At 37.4% G+C, this 27196-nt stretch overlaps 1 protein-coding gene across 1 annotated transcript in view; it reads right to left on the bottom strand.

Annotated features, from left to right (window-relative positions):
- Positions 1–27196, bottom strand: part of LOC128661452 (capping protein, Arp2/3 and myosin-I linker protein 3-like) — a 204788-nt gene that overhangs the window by 32526 nt on the left and 145066 nt on the right. The window contains exons 15-18 of the mRNA XM_053715706.1: positions 20782–20891; positions 18348–18425; positions 18173–18249; positions 7526–7630 (exon numbers count right to left, since the gene is read on the bottom strand). Of these exons, the coding sequence (XP_053571681.1) occupies positions 7526–7630; positions 18173–18249; positions 18348–18425; positions 20782–20891 (370 nt within the window). The remainder of the gene's footprint in view (positions 1–7525; positions 7631–18172; positions 18250–18347; positions 18426–20781; positions 20892–27196) is intronic.

Here is a 27196-nt window from a genome sequence, read left to right as displayed (position 1 = left end):
AAACAGGATTAACACATAGTCTATTTACTGTTAACCATTTAGGAGCAGCATAATTATGTAAAACAAAGGCAATAAGCATATTTTAATAGAACTACCAAAACATATATATCGAGCAAAAATAAAATGTTAGATGAAAGAGGTATTGTGGTGGTGGTGGTCAGAGACAAACCACCACACTAACCTGCATTCTGAATTCTGATCTAAGCCTGAATTCTGATCTTCTAAAGTTAACTTGCCTGTGTACCTGCTAATCTTATATTTGCAACAATGCAGTTTATACTTGGCCTTCGGAGTTCCTGTGGTCCTATTGTCGAAAAATAGCATTCTGTTTCATATCTGTCAGTCTCCAAACTTAGGCCCTGATGATCAAAAGTGCTGCAAGGCAGCAATATATTCAAAAGGGATCCGACGCAATGTCAAGAAAGCCGGCAAAAAATGTAAAAGTGCCGACATTGCTGTCTAAAGGCAGCATCGCCGAGAGGCATTTTACTCTAGATAGCAATGGGTGGCGATGCTGGAGAAATATTCCAAGCAGCAATAGCACCAACATTGGCTACATAAAGTAAAGGATCCCTTTTAAATATATAGCACAGAGCCTAATAAATACACCTATGTATCCCTAAACTGAAGACTAAAAGATGAGAAGCTAAGAAGACACATCGAATGGAAGATAGAAGAAGACTTCCCCAGTGGAGCAGCGCCATTGTAGAAGATGACTGAAGATGGACTGCCACTGGGATAAAGATGGACCCCCGTCTGGAGGAAGAGGAACACCGTCTGAGCTGATACGTAGGAGCCAGAGCTAAGTTGGGTAAGTAAAAACTGGGGTTTAGAATTAGGATTTTTTTTGGTTGTTTTTTTTTTTGGACATGTTTTTTTCCCTTAGTTTTTTTTTAGATTAGGATTTTCTTAGTATAGGGTATTTTTTTTTAAACTCACAAAATAGCTTAATCTTCTTTATGGCAATGCCCTACTAAATGACCTCTTCAGGATTTTTTTAGAAAAGGGCTTTTTTATTTTTATAGTCAAGAGAGCTATATTCCCTTTAGGGCAATGCCCTAGCAAATTTCCTTCTAAGGGCAATGTCCAACCAAATGTTCTTTTCAGGGCAACCTTTTTTTTAGAATAGGGCTTTATTTATTTATTTTTAGGGACAAAATATCTATTTAAGTATTGTACCTTTGTTTCCATGTTATAAAAACATTTAAACTCTATACAATATACTTAAATTAATGTGCATTATACAGGAAAATGTATATAATTTAAACATTGAATATACATGTGTCACCATAGCTTCTATTGTTATAATAGGGACTTTGTTTTTTTGTCTTTATTAGTCAGGTACAGCTAAGACATGAAGTAGATGTAGGCGTTCTGTGGGAGTTAGCTGGGTGTTCCAGGGGAGTAACCTGCATTTTGATTAGGATACATCGCCAGTAGTGCGATATAGTCCAATCTCTGAAATACAGAAAACGTGTAGGGTTTCAGCCATGTTTGTCTCGCCACCTTTTCAGTGGCGAGACTTTCCAGAGTGAGGCAGGTAGTGTAGGTGTAGTTAAAGTTAGGTTACACAGGCATTATTTCAAGCGTTCCTACACAGAAACCGTGTTTGGTTTTAGCGAGCGCACTGTCTGTGTTATGTAAGAAAACTTTAAATACGCCCTCCACCCACTGAATGTGCAGACAAGTGGCGATGTCGGCGGACTTTGCAGAACCTGCAATCCCTAATATTTCCTATGGGAGACACATCGACACTCGTCTGTACTTTTTTAAAGTGTATCAACAGACTGACGAGAAACTGCCTTTCTGGCTTCGATGCTTTGAATATCGGGGGGCCTTAGTGTTTAGTGATGACAGTTGAGCTTTGCTCAATACTTAAGGGTTTGTACGTTAAACTATTATTATTGTCACGTCATTGGCTATCTGCTATCATAGCAGTTCACCACTGTTCTGACCACCTGTGTCTACTTGCAGTGTCAACTGTCTCACCAGGATTTCCTCTCTGCCATTTGCTCTATACGTACATAATTTAAAGGGACAGTCTACTTGATTTTCAAGTACGCTGTCCCTTTAACAAATGGAATCATCCATATGTTGCTTTTGCCATCTCTTGCAGTTTCAGGCAATATTTTTGATGATGCAGCACTGTTTACCAAAATATAAAAGTTAAGAATATTGTGGGTGAAGGTTGTGTCTATTCTCTCTTGGGGCCCGATCCGATATGCAGCGTCGCCCGCAAAAGCCAGCGACGCCGGTTTTTGCTCGTTTTTGGTATCCTATATACAGCGCCGCATCTAAATGCGGCACGTATATTTCACCAGTCGCTCACAATTTTTACTCCCATAAGCTAACATGGGACTGCGTCGTAAGTCGGTATCCAATATCCAGCGCAAGGCCTTACGTGGAGAAAATGGAGAAATCTTACTCCATTTTCACCTCGCCATAAAATGCAGCCGTAGCAGGCCTTGCGCTGAGTATGGGAGCACCGTAACTCCCTAAAATGCCTGCAAAAAAAAAAACCTAACACCTAACGCATGTGCAATGTCTATCTACCTGTCAACCGCGATCCCCCCCCCCCGCAATAACTAATAAAGTGTATTAACCCCTAAACTGCCATAGCCCACACCGCAATAAACCTATCCTAGTATTAACCCCTAAACCGCCATAGCCCACATAGCCTATTAAATCTATTAACCCCTAATCTGCCGCCACCACGTCGCCGCCACTATAATAAAGTTAATAACCTCTAAACCTAAGTCTAACCCTAACACCCCCTAACTTAATTATTATTTAAATAAATCTAAATAATATTACTATTATTAACTAAAGTATTCCTATTTAAAACTTAATACTTACCTATAAAATAAACCCTAAGATAGCTACAATATAATTAATAATTACATTGTAGCTATTTTAGGATTTATTTTTATTTTACAGGCAACCTTATATTTATTTTAACTAGGTACAATAGCTATTAAATAGTTAATAACTATTTAATAGCTACCTACGGACTAACGACGAATGACGGTTCCTTTAAATGACGTCATCCAAGATGGCGTCCCTCGAATTCTGATTGGCAATAGAATGCGAGGTTAATTCTATTGGCTGATCCAATCAGCCAATCGGATTGAACTTCAATCCGATTGACTGATTAAATCAACCAATCGAATTTTTCCTACCTTAATTCCGATTGGCTGATAGAATTCTATCAGCCAATCGGAATTCGAGGGACGCCATCTTGGATGACGTCATTTAAAGGAACTGTCATTCGTCGTTAGTCCGTCGTGCTGGAAGGATGCTCTGCACCGGATGTCTTCAAGATGGAGTCGCTCCTCGCCGGATGGAAGAAAATAGAAGATGCCGCTTGGATGAAGCCTTCTGCCGGTCCGGATGTCCTCTTCTGCCCGGATAGGATGAAGACTTCTACCGGTCTGGATGTCCTCTTCTGCCCCATCGGATGAAGACTTCTGCCCGGATTGGATGACCACTTGTGCCCGGCTGGGTGAAGACGGCTCAAGGTAGGGTGATCTTCAAGGGGGTAGTGTTAGGTTTTATTAAGGGGGGATTGGGTGGGTTTTAGAGTAGGGGTGTGTGGGTGGTGGGTTGTAATGTTGGGGGGGTGTATTTCTTTTTTTACAGGTAAAAGAGCTGATTACTTTGGGGCAATACCACGCAAAAAGCCCTTTTAAGGGCTATTTGTAATTTAGTATAGGGTAGGGTATTTTATTATTTTGGGGGGCTTTTTTATTTTATTAGGGGGCTTAGATTACGTGTAATTAGTTTAAACTTCTTGTAATTTTTTTTATTTTCTGTAATTTAGTTGTTTTTTTTTGTACTATAGTTTATTTAATTTAATTGTATTTAATTTTAGCTAATTGTAGTTAATTTATTTAATTAATTGAATGATAGTGTAGTGTTAGGTGTATTTGTAACTTAGGTTAGGATTTATTTTACAGGTACCTGGTTAAAATAAATACAAAGTTGCCTGTAAAATAAAAATAAATCCTAAAATAGCTACAATGTAATTAATAATTATATTGTAGTTATCTTAGGGTTTATTTTATAAGTATTTAGTTTTAAATAGGAATACTTTAGTTAATAATAGTAATATTATTTAGATTTATTTAAATAATAATTAAGTTAGGGGGTGTTAGGGTTAGACTTAGGTTTAGGGGTTATTAACTTTATTATAGTGGCAGCAACGTTGGCAGCGGCGGCAGATTAGGGGTTAATAGATTTAATAGGCTATGTGGGCTACGGCGGTTTAGGGGTTAATACTAGATTAGGTTTATTGTGGTGTGAGCTATGGCGGTTTAGGGGTTAATACTAGATTAGGTTTATTGCGGTGTGGGCTATGGCGGTTTAGGGGTTAATAATTAGGCTTATTGCATTGTGGGGGGTTGTCGGTCTAGGGGTTAATACATTTATTATTAGGAGTGAGAGGGGGGATTGCGGATATAGGGGTATATGTATCGGGCTTATTTTTGGGAGGCAGGTTAGACAGTTACGGGAGATTTAATATTTTAGTTAGTTTTCTTAGGCGCAGGCAGTTTCTAAAGTGCCGTAAGTCACTAGCTACTCCAGAAATTTGTAGTTACGCTTATTTCTGGACATCGCTAGTTTATCCGACTTACGGCACTTTAGGAACTGCCGGCAGGGTATATGTAATACCCCAATGTGCGAGGTGAAATTACGGGCAGCACGGGTTCCCTCGCTTGCGCTGAAAACTACGCCGTATATCGGATCGCGCCCCTATCGGATCGCGTATATCGGGTTAGCACTATGGTTACTGCTCACTTTTACCTCCATCAGCAATGTGCTCTTTGACTTGATGCATGTGTGACATCTGCAGATAGAAGATTATATTTAATAGTGAACCACTTTGTCTTGGTTCTGTCTCATAGCCTTTGCGTGATGGTGGCCGGCAGTGGCACAGGAATATAACTCTTGTTTTGTTTCTAGATAGAGACAATATAGTTATTCCAAAACGTGTCAGATTTGCAATTGTGTTAAAAATATATTTTTATATAAACTATTTTAGTCATTCATCACGCAGCAAATTTTTGTAGCATTTTTCCTATATACTGATTATATTTTAAATATGTTTATGTTATTTTTTTAAAAGGTACATTAAACTCTAAGGTCTAAATTACAAGTGGAGAGCTAATTTATCAGGTGCCCGCAAACGGGCAAATTTGCCTGTTTAAGGGTACGAGAAAAAACCCCAGCCATTACATTAAAATATGTAAACCAGTGGTAACATAAAAAAAATCCCCACTGACTTTCATAGAGATAGTTGCTGTACCACCGTTTGAATAATTTACAACAGCAATGACAATTAGGCCTTTTTTACTTAAAGGGATGTTAAAAAGTAAATGCCTGCTACACATAATGATGTCTTCAAAGCAAAGATAAGCATTAGAGTAATATGTAGCTGTATTTTTTTTACCATTATATTAATTGTTTAAATATTGATGATGTAAGTATAAAAATTTACGGCTAGATTACGAGTTTTGCGTTAAGGTGAAAAGCAGCGTTATCAGGTCCTAATGCTGATTTTTCACGCCCGCTGGTATTACGAGTCTTGCACACTTTTTTGGTCTGAACGCAAAGCAACTTACGTAAATTTCGTAAAGGCTTTATTCAATGGGACTTGGATAGCGCCGGTATTACAAGTTTGTCCTGGGAGGCCAAAAAGTGAGCGGTACACCCTCTACCGCCAAGATTCCTAACGTATTTTTAAGTCAGAAGTTATGAGTTTTACACTACAAATCTGTAGCATAAAACTCATAACTAAAGTGCTACAAAGTACACTAACACCAATAAACGACCTATTAACCCTTAAACCGAGGCCCTCCCGCATAGCAAACACTAAAATAAAATTATTAACCCTTAATCTACCGCTCCCGACATCGCCGCCACTATAAAAAACATATTAAACCCTGAACCGCCACACTCATGCCTCACAAACACTAGTTAAATATTATTAACCCCTAATCTGGCGCCCCTAACATCGCCGCCACCTACATTATACCTATTAACCCCTAATCTGCTGCCCCCAACATCGCCGCCACCTATATTATATTTATTAACCCCTAATCTGCTGCTCCGGACATCGCCGCCACCTACATTATACCTATTAACCCCTAATCTGCCACCCCTAACATCGCCACCACCTACCTACATTTATTAACCCCTAATCTGCCACCCCCAACGTCGCCGCCACTATTATAAATTTATTAACCCCTAAACCTAAGTCTAACCCTAACCCTAACAGCCCCCAAATTAAATATAATTAAAATAAATCTAAATAAAATTACTATCATTATCTAAATTATTCCTATTTAAAACTAAATACTTAACTGTAAAATAAATCCTAAACTAGCTACAATATAACTAATAGTTACATTGTATCTAGCTTAGGGTTTATTTTTATTTTACAGGCAAGTTTGTATTTATTTTAACTAGGTAGAATAGTTACTAAACAGTTATTAACTATTTAATAACTACCTAGCTAAAATAAATACAAATTTACATGTAAAATAAATCCTAACCTAAGTTACACTAACACCTAACAATTAAATAAATTCCCTAAATTAAATACAATTAAATAAATTCAATACAATTAGCTAAATTACATAAAAACCCCACTAAATTACAGAAAATAAAAACAAATTACAAGATCTTTAAACTAATTACACCTAATCTAATAGCCCTATCAAAATAAAAAAGCCCACCCAAAATAAAAAACCTAGCCTAACCTAAACTACCAATAGCCCTTAAAAGGGCCTTTTGCGGGGCATTGCCCCCAAGAAATCAGCTCTTTTAACTGTAAAAAAAAACAAGCACCCCCCCCAACAGTAAAACCCACCACCCACACAACCAACCCCCCAAATAAAACCCTAACTAAAAAAACCTAAGCTCCCCATTGCCCTATTACGGCACAAAGCCCTAACCTAAAAATTAAACCCACCCAATACACCCTTAAAAAATCCTAACACTAACCCCCGAAGATCCACTTACCGGGAGAAGTCTTCATCCAAGTGGCAAGATGTCCTCAATGAAGCCATCAGAAGTGGTCCTCCAGACGGGCAGAAGTGGTCTTCATCCAGACGGCATCTTCTATCTTCATCCTTCTGACGCAGAGCGGGTCCATCTTCAAGACATCTGGCGCGGAGCATCCTCTTCCAACAACGACTACGTGACGAATGAAGGTTCCTTTAAGTGACGTCATCCAAGATGACGACCCTTAGATTCCGATTGGCTAACTAGGCGTTAGTTTCTATAAAGTACTCTAGATGCTATAAAGTAATGGGGGCTGCCATGTTTGAACTAGTTTTCTATTTATCTCTGTCTTATGTGGAGAACAGTTAGGGAAAGATATATAAACCAGGCAATACAATAAAGTTGGTGTAAACTAGGCTGTGTGGAAACTATTTTATTTCCTGTTTTATAACTGTTCCTAATTGTTTGCAGCAAGACAGTGAGATAAGACAAATCATTTCTGCATGACTAAATAACTTACCTTAATGCCTCTGCAGGAAGTCTTGTTCCAGCCATGTCTAGATATGTGAGAGCAGAAGCCATGCTAAAAAATTGCATAATTGCAGGACGTACATCTTTAACTTTTCTAAAACCAAACCAAATAAAAAATGCACTTCATTATATAATTTGCACATGTAATAGTAATACGCTACAGTTTATATTTCTTTAAATAAAATCAGACACACACACACATATATATATATATATATATATATATATATATATATATATATATGTGTGTGTGTGTATTATAAAAGTGCTAAGGAAACAATATGTGTAAACAAATTAAATACTATTTACAGGGACAGTAAAGTATCCTTTGTTGAAGAGTATACTTAGCTTGGCTCAGAAGCAACAATGAAGTAAAAGGTGATAGCTTGTGATTGGTGGCTGCACTTAAATACCTCTTGTCATTGTCTGACCCAATGTGCTCAGCTAGCTCCCAGTAAAGCACCTGTATCTCAATCATTAAAAAATCATCAATCATTAAAAAATCATTTTTTACTTTACTGTCCCTTTAAGTTACAAAATTTTTTTTTTTCAAGGGATATAAAAATGTAATTTAAATTGCACAGAAGTTCATTTAAAAAAAAAAAGTCCATTAAAATCATTTTTATATTTATGGGTTTTATGACAATATTTTCTTGTGCAAATGTACTTGTGATTTCACCACAGGCACTCAAAGAATGCTCGAGTGTTGGATGAACATGCATACTGCCATATGCTCAGTGAGTCACGTGCACACAAAAAAAAGTTCTCTCAAAAGATGTAAATGTGCACACTGAAATAAATTATGATAAATATTTTAATTCAGGGATGGCTAACTGAGGGGCCAATCTACATGCGGCTCTTGCCACAAGTTTTTGCGGCAACAGCGTGTACCATAGTTTTTTTGGTCCTAGGAAAAAGCATAACTACAAATGTGTGCTTTGGGTTGACCAAAACTAAGAAAAACTCTCTGGAGGAAAAAACAAGAGACAGAAAGTACCCAACGTTATGTAAATATATTATATAATTATATATTCTGTTTGTTCAATAGCTGGCTTCTAAATATTGATCTGCCAACCTTGTGGGCTAGGAGAATTGTCAGTCACTGCTTTAAAGGAACATTGTAGTGGGAAAAACATAATGTATGCTTACCTGATAAATTTATTTATTTCCGGATATGGTGAGTCCACGGAATAATCAATTACTAGTGGGAATATCACTTCTGGCCAGCAGTAGGAGGCAAAGAGCGCCACAGCAAAGCTGCTATATATGTCACTTACCTTACCAATAACCCCCAGTCATTCAGCCAAAGGGAAATGGAAAAAGAAGATAACACAAAGATGTAGAGGTGCCTGAAGTTTTAGTTAAAAATAACTGTCTTAAAATAAAGGGTGGGCCATGGACTCACCATATCCGAAATAAATAAATGTATCAGGTAAGTATAAATTATGTTTTCTTTCCTAAGATATGGTGAGTCCATGGAATCCTCAATTACTAGTGGGAACCAATACCCAAGCTAAAGGACACAGATGATAAGAGAGGGACAAGACAGGTAACCTAAACAGAAGGCACCACTGCTTAAAGAACCTTTCTCCTAAAAAGAAGCCTCAGCCGAGGCAAAAGTATCAAATTTATAGAAGACCAAGTTGCAGCCTTTCAAATTCATTTTTGAAAACCCCGGAAGAAGAAACAGCCCTCAAGGAATGAGCTGTGATTCTCTCAGCAGATTGCTGTCCAGCAGTCTCATAGGCCAAACAAAAAATACTCTTCAGTCAAAAAGAAAGAGAAGTAGCCGTAGCCTTCTGTCCCTTGCGTTTCTCAGAAAACAAAGCATAAGACTGACGAAAGCCCTTAGTCAATTGTAGATAGAATTACAATGCACGCACAACATCTAGGTTGTGCAACAAATGCTCCTTAAGAGAAGAAGGCATAGTACACAAGAAAAGGACAACGATCTCCTGATTAATATTCCTGTTCGAAACAACCTTAGGCAAGAAACCTAATCTAGTACGCAGAACCACCTTATCAGAATGAAAAATAAGATAAGGATAATCATACTGCAGAGCCGAGAGTTCTGAAACTCTTCGAGCAGAAGAAAAAGCAACAAGAAACAAAACCTCCAAGATAATATCTTAATATTGAAGGAATGCATAGGCTCAAAAGGAGCCTGCTGCAAAACTTTAAGAACAAGGTTAAAACTCCAGGAGGAGTAACAGGGTAAAATACAGGCTTAATTCTAACCAAAGCCTGACAAAAATACTACACATCTGGCACATCCACAAAACGTTTATGCAACAAAATGGACAATGCAGAAATCTAACCCTTCAGAGTACTAGCCGACAAACCCTTCTCCAAACCCTCCTGGAGAAAGGACAAAATCCTAGAAATCCTAACTCTACTCCAAGAGTAACCTCTGGATTCACACCAATACAGATATATACACCATATCTTATGGTAAATCTTCCTAGTTACAGGCTTACGAGCCTGAATCAAGGTTTCAATGACTGACTCTGAAACCCCACGCTTAGTTAAAATTAAGCGTTCAATCTCCTAATAGTCAGCATCAGAGAAAATGAAATACAAATGAAGGAAGGGACCCTGAAGAAGAAGGTCCCTCCTCAGAGGAAGTCTCCAAGGTGGAAGAGATGATATTTCCACTAGGTCTGCATACCAGATTCTGTGACGCCCTCTCCTGCTTGACCCGAGCAATAACTCTTGGAAGGAGAGTGAACAGAGGAAAAAGGTATGCTAGACTGAAATTCCAAGGGACCGCCAGAGCATCCATCAAGACAGCCTGTGGATCCCTTGACCTAGAACCTTTACCTCGGAAGCTTAGCATTTTGCTGAGAAGCCATAAAATCCAGCTCCGGCCACCCCCATTTAAGGGTCAAACTGGAAAACACCTCTGGATGAAGTTTCCACTCCCCGGGATGAAAAGTCTGTCTACTCAGAAAATCTGCTTCCCAATTGTCTACTCCTGGAATGCGGATCACAGATAGACAACAGTTGCGGGTCTCTGCCCACTGAATAAATTGGGCCACTTCTAACATGGCCAAGTTCCCCCCTTGGTGGTTGATGTACGCCACTGATGTAATGTTGTCCGACTGGAACCTGATAAACTGGGCTAAAGCTAACTGAGGCCAGGCCAGCAGGGCATTGAAGATTCTCTCAGTTCTAAGATGACTATGGGAAGAACTGACTCCTTCCAAGTCCATAGACCCTGAACCTTCAATGAGCACCAGACTGCTCCCCAACCCTGAAGGCTGGCATCCTTGGTCACAATCGCCCAGAAAGGTCTGTGAAAACAAGTTGCCTGTGAGAGTTGTTCCAGAGACAACCACCACAGAAGAGAGTCTTTATTCACCAAATCCAGATCTATTCGCGGAGACAGATCCACATAGACCCCATTCCATTGTCTGTGCATGCATAACTGCAGGGGTCTGAGATGGAACCGAGCAAATGGAATGATGTCCATGAAAGCTACTATCAGACCAATTACCTCCAAACACTGAGCCACATAGAGAGAGGCCTGAAGGGCAAGGCAAGAGTTGAGAATTTTTGATTTTCTGACCTCTGTCAAAAAAATCTTCATTAATAGGGAATCTATTATGGTCCCCAAGAACACTACCCTTGTAGCTGGAATCAGAGAATTCTTTCCCATATTCACCTTCCAACCGAGGGAATGAAGAAAAGACAACAAGATCTCGTATGAGATTATGCTTGCTGAAAAGACGGCGCCTGAACCAGAATGTCGTCCAGATATGGCACCACTGCAATGCCAGACCAAATTACTGCCAATAGAGCATCCAGAATCTTTGAAAAAACTTCTGGGAGCTGTGGCAAGGCTGAATGGAAGAGCCACAAACAGAGTAATTGTCCAAGAAAGTCAATCTCAGAAACTTGTGATGATCCCAGTGAATAGGAATATGAAGATACGCATCCTTTTGGTCTATGATTGTCAAGAACTGACCCTCTTGGACCAAAGGGAGAATGAAACGTATAGTCTCCATCTTGAAGTATGGTACTCTGAGGAACTTATTTGAACACTCCAGGTCCAAAATTGGTCTGAAAGTTCCCTCTTTTTGGGAACTACAAACAGTTCTTGACATAAATTAAGAACGCCTCTATCGTTATCTGGACTACACATAATCTTGAGAGAAGAAACCTGCCTCTGGGAAGGAAAGTCTTAAATTCTATTTTGTATCCCTGGGAAATGATTTCCACCACCCAGGGGTCCGGAACATCTTGCATCCAGGCTTGAACGAATAGAGAGAGTCTGCCCCTGTCAGGGTTTTTTCCCTGTTGTTTTGTTTGCCATGTGCTGCTGGCAGCCATTTTGCTCACCTCTCTTCCTGACTATGGTGCATTGTGGGGGATGCTGCTCATTTCCTGCACTTCCTTTTATGGCCAGACTGGTGTGCATCATCCGTGTGAGGAAGGATGCAGTTTCAGAATTGTGATGTCATCACTTATTATTTAAAGGGCCCCTGTTCAGTATGCTTTGCCTTTGCGTTGTCTCAGACCTGTTGGTTCCTGATCCCTGGCTTGTTCCTGACTCTGCTGTTTTCCTTGTTCCTGATTCCGGCTTGTCTGACTATTCGCTTTGGCTCCTGACTCGGCTCGTCTGACTACCATCTCTGGTTTTGACTCCTGGCTTGTTATTTGACTTGTGGACTTTTTATTATTTATTCCTATTAATAAAGGTGTGATTATTTTTGCACTTCTCGTCTCAGTCTGATTCCCGGCACACTGACAGCCCCTTGTTTGATCTGCTCCCGGATTGGGGGCTGACCCTTCATGCTGACTTGGAGTCAGCTGCAGGCTTTTTAAAATGCTTCCCCATATTCCAAGACTGACTAGGCTTCCAGTAAGATTTAGATTGTTGTTGCTTGGAGGAGGAAGGGGAGGATTTACCTCTAAAGTTACAAAAGAAAGGAAAAATTACTCTGACATCCTTTCTGCTTATTCTTTTTATCCTGAGGGAGAAAAAATCCCTTCCCTTCTGTGATATCTGAAATCATTTCAGTGAAGCCAGGACCAAACAAGGTCTTACCCTTGTAAGGGATTGCTAAAAGCTTAGACTTAGATGAAACATCTGCAGACCAGGACTTCAATCATAAGACTCTGCGGGCAAGAACCACAAAACCAGAAATCTATACTCCCAGCTAAATAACCTGTAAGGAAGCATCCAAAATATAGGAATAGGCTAACTTAAGAGCCTTAATCCTCAAGGGGAGAATCTGTCAGAATAGAACCAGACAAGGCATCAAACCAGTAGGCTGCTGCACTAGTGACAGTGGCAATACACACTGCAAGCTGCCATTAGAGACCCTGGTGAACATACATTTTCATTAGAAATACCTCCACCACGGCGGGAATATTAAAGTGCATGTTCAGCTTACTAGGCGTCTTAGGGTTGACTACGACAGACATATCAGAGTCGTCCAAGGTAGCCAAAACCTCCTTAAGTAAAGACGGAGGTGTTCCAGCTAAAATCTGAAGGATACAACTTCAACATCAGAAGAAGGAATTAAACTGTCACAATCTGAAATTTCACCCTCGGACGCTACCAAAGTGTCCTTCTCCCCAGACTTGTGAGAAAAACCACTATGAATAGCCCCAACTGAATCAGAAACCTTACTCACTGACTCTTTAAGCTTCCTCTTGCACTTTCCCTGCAGCATGGGAAAATCAGATAGCGCCTCAGATACCTCCAAGGATACCTGGGCAACAAAGTCTAGCAAAGAAAACTCCTACCGGAGCGTGCGAGGAACCGCAGGGCACTGCATGAGTAGACAAAAAAGATTGGGACGCTTGAAGAGAAAGCTGCGGCTTATCTGATACAGGATCTGACACCTGAACAGCATCTGCCTTAGCTAATGATGGTTCATAATCAAAAAGTTTATGTCTGTAACAAAACATTCTTACAATACATGAAGAAACAAAAAAGAACTGGAGGTTCTACCTGAGTGTCAAAATAAATGCTACAAGTAACATTCTGCAGAGCCTTCTGATCCATCTTTACCCACAAGATAAATAAAAGGTTAAACAAATTATTTTTTTTATTTTTTTTAAAACCATTACTGCATCTTTAAATAATATAAGCAGTAACTGAATGAAGCAACAATCAACCCCAGGCAACCATCTATACCTCAGCAATATTGTTGAGGTGCCTACCTGTCCTGCTGCAGCAGTCAAAATCAAAATGAGATATTCCGACTTTAAAATGCGCTTTCCCTTGCATCAAAGGACTAGAGAGCGACAGCAAAAAGAGAGAGGCTCCTTGTTAGTAGAGCCGTTATAACAACACGCGCCTCTCAACTCCGGACTTACAGGGAGTGAGAAATACCTGCCACAATATACCGCCTCCTAAACCGGAACTACCTCCACAACAGGGGCGGTCCTGACATCCGATAGGCAAGGGAGACAAAAAGTAAAGCAGGCAAAGCGGTGTAATAGTAAAAAACCAAACAAACACAAAAACGGTCTTAGCCCAGAGCTAAACCGAAGATAAAACACATAAACTAATAATAAAAAAAAACTCCTCTTATCCACAGTGCCTGCATAGCTGCCTCTGAATTAACCCTATAATTAACCCTATAGTTAATATGCAAATAACGTCCCCATGCAGCCTTAAAGCTGTATAAGTGCCAGATTTTCCCTTAAAAATAAGACAAATATTAATGGCACTTTTCATCTGTCCGGCAGCAGGACAGCTCACCTCGTTTGAGAGTGTGCTTTCCCTCACATGGACCCGTGGAAAAAGAAATACTGAGTAATCTTACTCAGGCTATCTGAATAGGGCAGCAAACTGATTGGGAAAACGTAGTGGGGATTGTACCCCACAAGTTCCCAATTGCTTAAAAGCCATCACTGCCCTACTGAAGAGACTGACGTAGGCTAAGCCTAGACCCCAGGAAAGATCAGAGCAAAGCTACTCTGCTTTAAAATAATACAATCTTAATTGAAGTTCAATTTTCTTCAGACACCAAAAACTTCACCTCCTCCATGAACAGAGGCAAAGAGAATGACTGAGGGTTATGGGTAAGGGAAGTGACATATATAGCAGCTTTGCTTTGGTGCTCTTTGCCACCTACTGCTGGTCAGGAGTGATATTCCCACTAGTAATTGATGATTCCGTGGACTCACCATATCTTAGGAAAGAAATGACGTTGGTTTTGACTTTTTTTCCTGCTCACTGTGACACTCTATTCGCTAGTGAAGCGCAGGCTGTCTCGTGCAAATAATAGTGCAAAATCTGGTATTACAGGTAGATAATTACAAATTTTAGCCAAAGAATACATTTTTAGTTCACCCCATACTTTTAATGGACATCACAGTGAGTATGTTAATAGCATTACCTAAGCTATCCATTAAAACAATAAGCAGTAAAATGTAGCACTTTTTAAGACAAGAAGTAAACGGATCAGCACTTGCTAGTTTGAATTACAAAACCCACATAAAAATAAATAAAGGATATAAGTTAGATTTTGGATGCAGAATAAAAATTATTCTGAATGAAAAAAAAGGTTTTGTGGCAAATTAAAACCAATAAGGTATTTGACCATATGATTCATTTGGAGGAGGATTGGCTGGTATTTCAAGGCTGGACTATCTTTTTTATGGCACGATCAGACTGATACACTTCAGGAAAGTTCTCCTCTGTCAAAAGTCACAATTTGGCTAAAAGAGGCTGCTCCAAGGTGATGAGCAGCCAAAGAACAAGCTACTGAGCCGATGTTCATGCAGTTAAGAGCTGCTCTCTGTATATTTGTATTATGACCGTGGGGAAAATCTCCCTAAGAGAGATGGGGGAACCAGATGTGGACTACCTACCCAATGTGCCTACAGGTATATGACTGCACCTCACTCCACCGAAGGCTGAAATGGCTGTCTGGGGTTGCCATCGGAGGAGGGTTGCCTGGGATTTTGTGGCTGGACCTTCTTATAAAGACAGGATCCATAAAAAGCCTTCTCTCAGATGGTGACCTTTCAAAGAACAAGCTGTTGAGCCGTTGTTCTTTCCTGGTTGAGTGCTTCTCTGTACGTGCGCTCCAGTGCAGAACACAGCCCCTGCCACTGCTTTTTTACTCACCAGCTGTTTTCTACTCAGAAGCAGAAGTTCTCTGAGGCTTTCAAGCACAATTTTATATATGTGTTTAACCCCTTTGCAAGCATACCAGTAAAACACTAGTTAGTACAAAACAGTTACACATTTGTTTTATAAACTAATGGAACTGCAGATGAATTATTAGCCACAAATCAATATTATTGTTCTAAAAATAAAAAATACACCAAATAAACCAATGCAACTACAGTCACTATTTAACGTTCATGAACCTTAAAATCATACTGGATACAAAAAAAGTTTAATCACAGATCAATTGAAAAAGAAAATCATATTTAATCTATAAAATAACATATCAAATTCTAAATTCAAACCCAATGGTGAATGGGACTGTAGTTTATAAATCCATCCACTATTGTTCTTTTTAATTTAAAATGTTGTATATATTTTCACCCCTAGGTGGCAATAGTGAAACATCAATGATTTTAACTGAGAAATTAGCAACATTGGTGAACTATGATCCACTAAAATGACTGGCAATAATCTTGTTCTTTCATCATACATGTGTTCTTGGACTCACATGCACTCCTCTCATGTTGGTTTAACTAAATACTGTAGGCAACTAAATTTGCATTCCATAAAGTAAACTAGAAGTTAATGTCATAACGCATACTGTGCTCCTAAATTACACATATTTGAATCACATTTATATTGTCCACTTATAAGGAAAAATAATCAAATCTATTTAAAAAAAAAATAGTATGAAACTTTAAAGGGACATTAAACACAAAGGGCTCCATGTACGAAGCAGTGAAAGTGAGCCAGCTTCCCACAATGTAAAATTAGACCGCTGCTTCTTACACTCTTCTCTACCTCTGAGGTGGCGAAGAAAAAGCACCCAGAACTCACGTGCTAGGGGTGATTGAAAGGCCCTTCTCTCACTCAATTGGCCATGAGAGAGAAGGGGCTGGCTTTACACACTCATATGAGCGTATAATGATACATATGGACATGGAACAAACAGGATCCGCTGCCATATGGCGCAAAGGATGAGCGGACAACTTCTCAAGTTGAGAAGCTTGTCCACTCACCTTATAATACATGGAGCCCTAAAAGCAAGCTAGACAGAATGATGTATTCAGAGCAGTGGCGTATTTAGGTTTTATGCTACCCTAGGCACTCAAAATGCTGCTGTGGGGCCGCCCGCCCGGCAGTTGTTAAATCGAGCCCTTAGTATCTATAACAGACATATTGCTGAGGCCAATCAGGGGAAGTTATAAAGGAGTCATGAGTGTGTGTAACCCAAAGACTGTGTGGAATATAGCCATGTTAAGTCTGGTGTCTACACTTCCATCTTTAAGCAGGAATTCAGAATTAACTTACAGGAAAAGGGGACAAATTAAGATATAATGCAAAGTTTTTTTTATATATATATACAATTAAAGATATCACAATATCTGTTTAATGACCCTTTAAATATGTCAGTGGAAATTAAAACACAGTTTTTATAAGAAATTAGCTATGTCTTTAAATCTATATGAGGCATACATGTGTCTATATGTATTTATAGGAGGCATACATGTTTCTATATGTATCTATAGGAGGCATAACTGTGTCTATATGTATCTATATGAGGCATACCTGTGTCTATATGTATCTTTATTATGCATACCTGTGTCTATATGTAACTTTATGATGCATACCTGTGTCTATATGTATCTATATGAGGCATACCTGTGTCAATATGTATCTATATGAGGCATACCTGTGTCTATATGTATCTATAGGAGGCATACCTGTGTCTATATGTATCTATAGGATGCATACCTGTGTCTATATGTATCTATAGGATGCATAGCTGTGTCTATATGTATCTATAGGATGCATAGATGTGTCTATATGTATCTATATGAGGCATACCTGTGTCTATATGTATCTATATGAGGCATACCTGTGTCTATATGTATCTATATGAGGCATACCTGTGTCTATATGTAACTTTATGATGCATACCTGTGTCTATATGTATGTATATGAGGCATACCTGTGTCAATATGTATCTATATGAGGCATACCTCTGTCTATATGTATCTATAGGAGGCATACCTGTGTCTATATTTATCTATAGGATGCATACCTGTGTCTATATGTATCTATAGGATGCATAGCTATGTCTATATGTATCTATATGAGGCATACCTGTGTCTATATGTATCTATATGAGGCATACCTGTGTCTATATGTATCTATATGAGGCATACCTGTGTCTATATGTATCTTTATGATGCATACCTGTGTCTATATCTATCTTTATGATGCATACCTGTGTCTATATGTATCTATATGAGGCATACCTGTGTCTATATGTATCTTTATGATGCATACCTGTGTCTATATGTATCTATATGAGGCATACCTGTGTCTATATGTATCTATATGAGGCATACCTGTGTCTATATGTATCTTTATGATGCATACCTGTGTCTATATGTATATTTATGATGCATACCTGTGTCTATATGAATCTATATGAGGCATACCTGTGTCTATATGTATCTTTATGATGCATACCTGTGTGAATAAATGTTCCTAGATACATTTAAGTACACCAGGCTGGAGCAGCAGGAATAAATCAAGGACTCAAAGAGCTAAAAAAGATAAAAAAAAGTTATGAATATTCATTCAATTAAAACTGTAGACACATTCTAAAACATAACATTATTCCCTTTACTAGAAAGGTACTTACAGAATCTAAGGCGCAGTCAGTGTCTGCCAGATTCAGGTGGTTCAATGACTTGCAGCAGCCAAGAAAATGATACAAACTCTGAAAACAAATGAGACAGTTTCAGGTGTGCACTGCATTACTGACAACGTCATGTGACTTACAATTCCAAGATGTAGGATTACAAAATAAATGAGCCCCACTGATAGAGTTACAGGTACAGCAGCACAAAAACAAACAGATTTGTACTTGTGTTCATTTACTATGGGATTCAACAAACTGCTGACAGATAGAGGCAGATGGAGAGAATAAAACAAAAGGAGCAGTATAGCAAAACTGTCTCAGAGAAGAATAAAATATAAAACTGTTGCTTTATCATATTTAAATTATGTTTATTTCATAGTGCTACAGATTTTGTGGCAAATGATGATAATACTAATAAGTATAATTATAATAATAATATTCTTGGAATAAAACATGAATATTTAGTGGTGAATGAGTAGAAAAGCTGCTATACAAATAAATGATAATAATAATAATAATAATAATAATAATAATAATAATAATAAAATCAACCTTTAATTACTCCAAGTACTTAAATGTCCTTAAATTAAAGTTGCAAGAATCAGATAGAGCATGTAATTTCAAGCCACTTTTAAATTCACTTCTTTTTTCGAATGCGCTTCGTTCTCTTGGTATCCCTTGTTGAAGAAAAGAATACGCACATATCCTACACTAGTTGGAGCTAGCTACTGATTGGTGCCTGCACACATTTGTCTCTTGTGATTGGCTAACTAGATGTGTTCAGCTAGCTGCCAGTAGTGCAATGCTTTCAGCAAAGGATAACAAGAGAATGAGGCAAATCTGGTAATATAAGTCAATTGGAAAATTGTTTACATTTGCATGTTCTATCCAAATCATGAAATAAAAGTTTGAGGTTTCCTGTCCTTTTAACAATAAGCCAAAATGTCTGTGCTGTAAACTATGGAAACAATATGTTTTACACAAGAATATTAAAGTCAATAAGCCATGTCCTCTCTTAAAAAAATGATTTATAAACCAATATTTGGAGCCCAAGCTGTAAATGTATTGTAAGCAGCCAAGTGCAAAGTTTCCAAGCGTCACAGTTGACAAATCCATCTGAAAGAGGGATAATGTATCCATAATCTACACAACTTAAGCCTATCAGTACAATGATGAATGAAGTATCATTCTTTGAACAATAGTAATAGCTTTGGATAAGGTAGATATAGGCCCATCCATACCTTCTAGAAAGGGTTCAGTTGAAGAGTTTCAAAACGACTGTGGCATTAGAAACAATAATTAGACTTAACGTCACAGGTAAAACTAGATAAATCAGGGCTGTTGGTACAGATACTATAGTGCATTTCGACAGTATGTTTTATCCTGCCACACACTTTGTTATCAGAACACATGGGGATAATGCAAGATACTTTAGGCTCTATTTATCAAAGCCCCTATGGCTGCAAGTTCTCACAAGAACCTGCCCGCTGTATTTAACAAGCAGCGGTCATCCTAACCTCTTCGCCACCTCTAAGGTGGCGAAATTCAATCTTCGCGGTCTAGTTCGACCGAGGAGATTGACAGCTCCTGCCCGCGCATGATTTGCTGTGCGCGGGCAGGGGTGGGATTGGACGCAAGCGCCAAATAGCGCTCGTGTGCAATGGTACTTTCCTCTGGGGAACTCGCCCCGCCCCTTTCCGCCTCAGCTTTGATAAATCGAGCCCTTATGTCTTGGCACTTGCAGCTAGAGACTGTACTGAAATGTTACACATTCTTCTTTGTTCATGTGAACAAAAACGCTATAGCTTATACAATCAAACTCCATACAGGGAAAAGTTACGACTATCAAAGAAGATTAGATAAAAATGATAAATTGTATACAAGAAAGTAAAGTTACTTAAAAATAACTTTTTTTATTTTCTTAGATTCTTTTTTGTTAAAAGAATTGTAAGTTTTTCTTACTATTAGCGATTAGTTTATTACACAATTAAAAGAATGTGTTTTATATGTATGTGTCATATGAAAAATAAAATAAAATGTAAATCTGTCAGTAAGATTTTATGTTGAAGAGATGTGAAGGAGTTTGTGAAATGAGAAGATTTACATAATTTCTCATTATTAAAATGAGTCTACTGGAAACTGAAAAGAATAGATGACGCGGTCACATTCTTTCTAAATGTTGCTATAATACTAGACTTAATGGTGACACATTTATAATGTAGCTGTCCTTTACATGCTTTCTTGGAGGCCATGCATTTTATATTAACAAACTTTAAAATATTCTTAGACAATACACCTCATAGACAGCTGTTTGAGGATATAGGATTATAGTTTGTATGTCTTGCTTGGTTTATGGTTTGTGGTGAATGAAACAGGATATTTAACACACTCATTAAAAAAATAAACAGTAAATATAGTAACAAGAATTACTTACTTTGGAATCTTCAGTAGCAAGAATCCCAGGATTTCCAGACAGATCAAGATGGAGGAGGGAATTACTGAAAGTGTCATTGGAAGCAAATGATTGGAATAAACTTGCAATTCCTACCAAACAAGACAAAATACTTATAATATAAATATGTTCATAGTACCAGAACAGTTTGAGGACTCTATACAATTGTGGAAAATAATCCTTATATATAAGCTTTCATAAGGAAGTGTCATCTTGGAAAATATTGTTAACTATATTTTAGTAAATCTTGTTTTGGGATAAATACAAAGTGCATTTATTTTTTAGCCTTATCCAGTGTGAGCAGTAAAGTCGTGTCCAGGGCATTTCAGTTCTGCGAAACATAAAGCTGCCCATGCAGTCAGCAGTATGTTTGGTGAAAAACCACACCAACTAAAGTCAGCCATGTTTGCTGTAAACCAATCTAATTTCATGTAAAATAAGGCTCTCTTGTCTGCCCACTGAATGATTAATCATTTTTATCATAATGACAATATAACATTCTGTATTATGAGCAATTAACAAATGAAAGGTAATGACTAAATGATGGAATTAAAAAATAATTCTTCTGTTTAGACTTTTAACATTTAAAAAAATAAAAATACTATCCAAAAATAACACAGGCGTTGATTTCACCTTGAAATCATAGTTCAATAAAGTGTGTTCTTCTGTTGTTTGTTGCCAGCACATTGATCATCACGTTTATGAAAATGTAGTTGGTAGCAACTTTTTACAGAGCAATGAGTAAAAGAAGCCATAAAGTATGTGTGTGATTATTGAAAGATATTAAATATATAATGTAGATTACAGAAATAACACAGGATACAAAATGTCTTTTGCTTCTGTGAATGGGGAGATGGGATTTTTAGTAACAAAGAACTTTATTTCATACTTCAACAAAATGGGACACAGGATAATCAGCTTTATGGATGCAAGCCTTAACAATAATGTAGTGCTCTCCCCAGGGCCAATTTAGGACTAGAATACAAGTGGAGCGATATTTAACGATCCCACTCACGCACTAACTCCGCTAGAAGTAAGCTTTTTACGCACGTCGGGTAGCGCTCATATTAAAAGTTGAAAGTAAAAAGGTTTTGCTTGCGTACTAGCCTGATGCGCGCAAAAAGCTAAACTTCGAATATCACAATAGAGTTAACCTATTTCCCCATAGAAGTTAATAGAGCAAAAAAAGTGGAAAAAACACCCTACTTGCATGCAAACCTGATTGCATAGTCTCAAGTGCACTAACACGACATGAAAATATAAATATTTCACATTCCAATGTACTTCCCATAGCAGAATATGTTCTATTTATTTATAAATACATATTTTTATATATATATATATATATAATGGTATTTTGGTACAATATACATCTATACCTATATATATATATATATATATATATATATATATATATATATATATATAGAGAGAGAGAGAGAGAGAGAGAGAGAGAGAGAGAGAGAGAGAGAGAGAGAGAGAGAGAGATACTGTAGATATACATATATGCAGATATATATAGGAATATCTAGTTAAAAATACTTTGAACATATTCCTCTATGTGCAGAACATTGGAATGTGAAATATTTACAGTAGATGCACAGTATAACACTTTATTAAATATGAATATTGCATAATATGCTCTTACATGTTTTCATCTACTTAACTGCAATGGGCTCAAAAGTACTTATATATATGTCTATATATGTGTACTTATATATTTATGTGTTTATATATGTAAATATGTCGGTAAATACATATATGCACATATAAATACAAAGAGACACACACACCCATACATATATATATATATATATATACACACATATTTATACATGTATATGTATCTCTATTTTAAAGCCCTTTGCAGGCTTTTCCCCCCCCTAGCACTTGAGAGTGACCTCATATCTTTCAGCCCTTATAACTATTTTGTGCAAATTTAAAAATATTTTTTTTTTATTAGATAGTGTTAATTTGAGTGTAACTTTACTTTTTTTTTCATGTATTTTTATGTGTTTTAACAAGTGACCAGAGCTCTGAGGATGCAGTAATTATTCTAGCGTAAATTGCAATTGAGCTCACACATTTTAGTTTACTTTCAGCTTAAAAGCACTAAACCTGATGGACGTAAGCACCTGCGATAAAACCCCTTTTTGCTTATGCATAACTGTTAGCATGCCGCTTGTAATATGGCTCTTAATGGGCACATCACACCACTGATTTTACTGATCACCCAGCTAGAATCTAAGGCAATATTAAGCTAAAATTAGTTAATACAACATTTTTTCAATGCTTTCAATAGAAAAATAGTCTGGACACTGTCTCGCCCTCTTAGCCTTTCAGATTAGACTAAGATCTCTCAACTTAGTCAAGTACAGGGAATATAATTTTTAAGATATATGAAAGGCGCTAGTAGGAGCTGAGGGAAAAGTTATAGATTCTATGTATCAGAATTGATAAAGATTCTTATAATGAAATATTAGTTACCATGTATCACATAAAAAACCCTTTATGGGTATGACAGATAATATGTATAATAAACCACACTATACTTGTTAAAATATTAAATAGATATTTAATCAGATGAATGATACAAATAAAAAAGAAATGAGTTGTGGCCACAACTATATTTAAAACTCATATGTTGATAAAGGAGCAATGCTTATCTGCGCTAGTCTAAAATATCTGATACTTATCTTAAGGCTATATCTAAAAAATGACAATAGGATAAACAATATACAATAAAATTCTAATATGCAAGATGATGCCAACAAAATGGATGTGTTCCACAAAATCAAAGTGAACAATAAAGTTGTTGTTCCGTTACATAAGTGTCCGTGTATTCTGTCCTATTTTGTGTAGATAAATTAAAATGTATCGATATATACTTTATGTCTTGAGTATTGATACAATTAGGTTGATGTCTGAAATAGCTGTTAGCAAGAGAGGGACAGTCAACCATAGAATTGTTATTGTTTTAAAAGATAGATAATCCCTTTATTACTCATTCCCCAGTTTTGCATAACCAACACAGTTATATTAATATACTTTTTACCTCTGTGATTACCTTGTATCTAGGAACCTTCTTCCAGCCCCCTGATCACATGACTGTGACTGTTTATTATCTATTGTCTTGCATTTAGCATTGTTTTGTGCTAAATCTTAAATAACCCCCTGTGCCTGAACACAGTGTTATCTATATGGCCCACGTGTACTTTCTGTCTCTATGTGTTGAAAAGAGATTTAAAAAGCATGTGATAAGAGGCAGCCCTCAAAGGCTTAGAAACCTATGTTTAGTTTAAACTAAGAATACCAAGAGAAAAAAGCAAATTTGATGATAAAAGTAAATTGGAAAGTTGATTAAAATTAAAAGTCCTATCTGAATAATGAAAGTTTAATTTATACTTGACTGTCCCTTTAATATTTCAAGCAGGAAACTGCTTTTTATATCTGTTGACGATCTTGCATACTAGTGAAAAGGGAATAATTGTTTCCTCAGGGGAATTTTTTACCACCCCTCTCAAAAAGGGATAGGATTGTCTATCTTAGCACTGTTTTCCTTCTTGCCCCATTGCAACAACAGGAGGAGTTGCGTTTGTGGTCGTATACATATAATGGTAATGGCACAAAGTTGCCCATGCACATCAGCTGCTTCCAACAGTATTCCCAACAATCTATATGCTTATTTAACAAAACAAACATTAAAGTGACAGTAAAATACTTGATATTTGTATATAAAATGTCTAGTTATGTGTTGCAAAACAACTTTCAATATACTTTCATTATCTGTGTCTCCTTTTCTAATTCTAAGAGCTGGAAATGTACACTGCAGACTTCTCAAGGCTAATCCTGCTACATATATTACCCTAATTGGCTTTAGCTGATAATAACTGGAAAACAATGCACTTAATGAAAGTGGCTAGTCTTGTTGTCTGCAGACTTAAGCTCAGGTTGACTCCTCAAAATAAGGCAAGAGGTGGGTCGAGTGTGGCTATTGGAAAATAATTGCAGAAAATACAATATTAATTTCTTTTAAAAAAAATGTAAACATGGCTGCTATGTTATTCTCTAGCAATACAACAGGAATGTCTTATTATAACAAGGTGTTTACTGTTAACTTCTTGAAGCATATAAGGTTGAGTAATAATTGCCTTCAATTTGTTTTATATGAAGGAACAGTTAAAGGGACAGTCAAGTAAAAAAACTTTCATGATTTAAATAGGGAATGTAATTTTAAACAACTTTCCAATTTACTTTTATCACAGATTTCACTTTGTTCTCTTGGTATTCTTAGTTGAAAGCTAATCCTAGGAGGTTCATATGCTAATTTCTTAGACCTTGAAGACTGCCTCTAATCTGAATGCATTTTGACCACTAGAGGGCATTAGTTCATGTGTTTCATATAGATTACATTGAGCTCATGCACGTGAAGTTACCCTGGAGTGAGAACTGATTGGCTAAAAAGCAAGTCTGTCAAAATAACTGAAATAAGGGGGCAGTTTGCAGAGGCTTAGATACGAGGTAATCACAGAGGTAAAATGTGTACTAATATAACTGTGTTAGTTATGCAAAACTGAGGAATTGGTACTAAAGGCATTATCTTTCTTTTTAAACAACAAAAATGCTGGTGTTGACTCTCCCTTTAAGGGAAGCAAAATGGTATAGGCCTAAAACTACAATCTGCGGTAGAGCAAGGGACTCTTAAGAATGTGAATCTATTGGTTCCTCTGAAACATAACACATAAGAGATACACTAAGATTTGTGGAATTCAAGAAAGAATGAAAATATGGAGGAATGTATGAGCCACTAATATTAGAAAACTGAATAACTTTGTGTATTGTGGCGTCATAGAGTATGATTTCTCATTGTAAGAATCAGCCCCCCTGTAAAAGTAATTTTATATATAAGACATTCTCAGGTTGCTCAAATTCTGTCATTTTTTTTTTAGATATTTGAAGATGTTATTTTAAATTTTTAGGTGTTGGCAACTATTACATATAAGATATTTGTGTATATATAGGGTTAAATTAAAACAGGGATCAGTTCACATGCAAGTACGAAATAAAATATTATAGATGGATGCATTTTCATAAAAAAAACTATGAATTATAGCTTGATGCTAATCATTTCCTTAATATTATGCACTGCCTATTTGTATCGTCCCTTTAATCTGTTTTGCAATGTGTATTTAATTATTCCTTTAAGAAATTCTATAGTTTATTATTAATATATGTTTTACCTCTGTGCTTACCTTGTATCTAAGCCTCGGCAGACTGCCCCTTATCTCAGTGCTTTTTAGAAACTTGCATATTATTCAATTAGTGCTGGTTCCTGCATAACTCCATGGGAGTGAGCACAAAAGCTAATAAAATGCACTGAGATAAGAAGTGGCCTGCAAGGGCTTAGAAACAGTCAGAGCTTTAGATTAGGTTATAAAGTGTATTAATATAAGATTGTTGGTTGTGCAAAGCTGGGGAATGGGTAGTAAAGGCATTATCTATTTTTTAACAATAAAAAACATCAAGCAGACTGTCCCTTTAATTCTGATAAATGAAGTGCTTGTATGAGGGAGGAAATGCATCAGGAACTGCTTTGCAAGTGGAGTCTAGAGGTATGTGTATCATTGGTTTAACATTTGTAAAAAATATAATAAAAAAAATAGACCTTTGGGGCGTGTCCAAGCATCGGCCATGACAGGCTGCAAAAAATAGAATTCCCGCACTCATAACAGATAATCCGTCACTTATCTGTGAATTTATCAAGCATCCATGCTAATAAATCATAGAAATGTGTGCAAGATACTTTGCTGAGCTGATATATGTCTTTATTGGTAATTTACACTTAAATTGGAGCCCTAGGGGCCAATTTAACAATGTCTGTCTGACATGATACACTGCAGTGTATCATGTCCGACAGACATTGCTGAATGCGGACAACATACTCTGTCGGCATTCAGTATTGCACAAGCAGTTCTAGTGAACTGCTTGTGCAATGCCGTCCCCTGCAGATTGGCCACTAGCAGGGGGTGTCGTATAAGATCAGGTTGATTGCTGTACGCCGTTCAGAGGCGGCGGATCCAGTTAAGGAGCAGCGGTCTAAAGACCGATGCTTCTTAACTCCTATTTCCGGCAAGCCTGAAGGCTTGTGCGGAAACAGGGCGACTTGATCCCATTCGGAGCATAGTAAATCGGCCACCTAGACTGGACTGTTAGAATCCGAGGTGGCAGCCTAGTTCTCAGACCTCTAACACCCCCACCCTGGGGTTATCCGGGTAGAGCAACTAACTTTAAGCTGCTACAACTTTTGACTGGATATCATGGCAGACGTCTATTCAATAATGCAAGCCCTGGAGGAATTTGAATGTGTCATACTTGAAAGATTTGATCGACTATCTAA

This window comes from Bombina bombina, chromosome 1, assembly GCF_027579735.1.
Source record: "Bombina bombina isolate aBomBom1 chromosome 1, aBomBom1.pri, whole genome shotgun sequence".
In the NCBI taxonomy this organism is placed as follows: Eukaryota; Metazoa; Chordata; class Amphibia; order Anura; family Bombinatoridae; genus Bombina; species Bombina bombina.
Note: the sequence above shows the minus strand (reverse complement) of the source record. Positions and strands in the feature narration are given on the sequence as shown.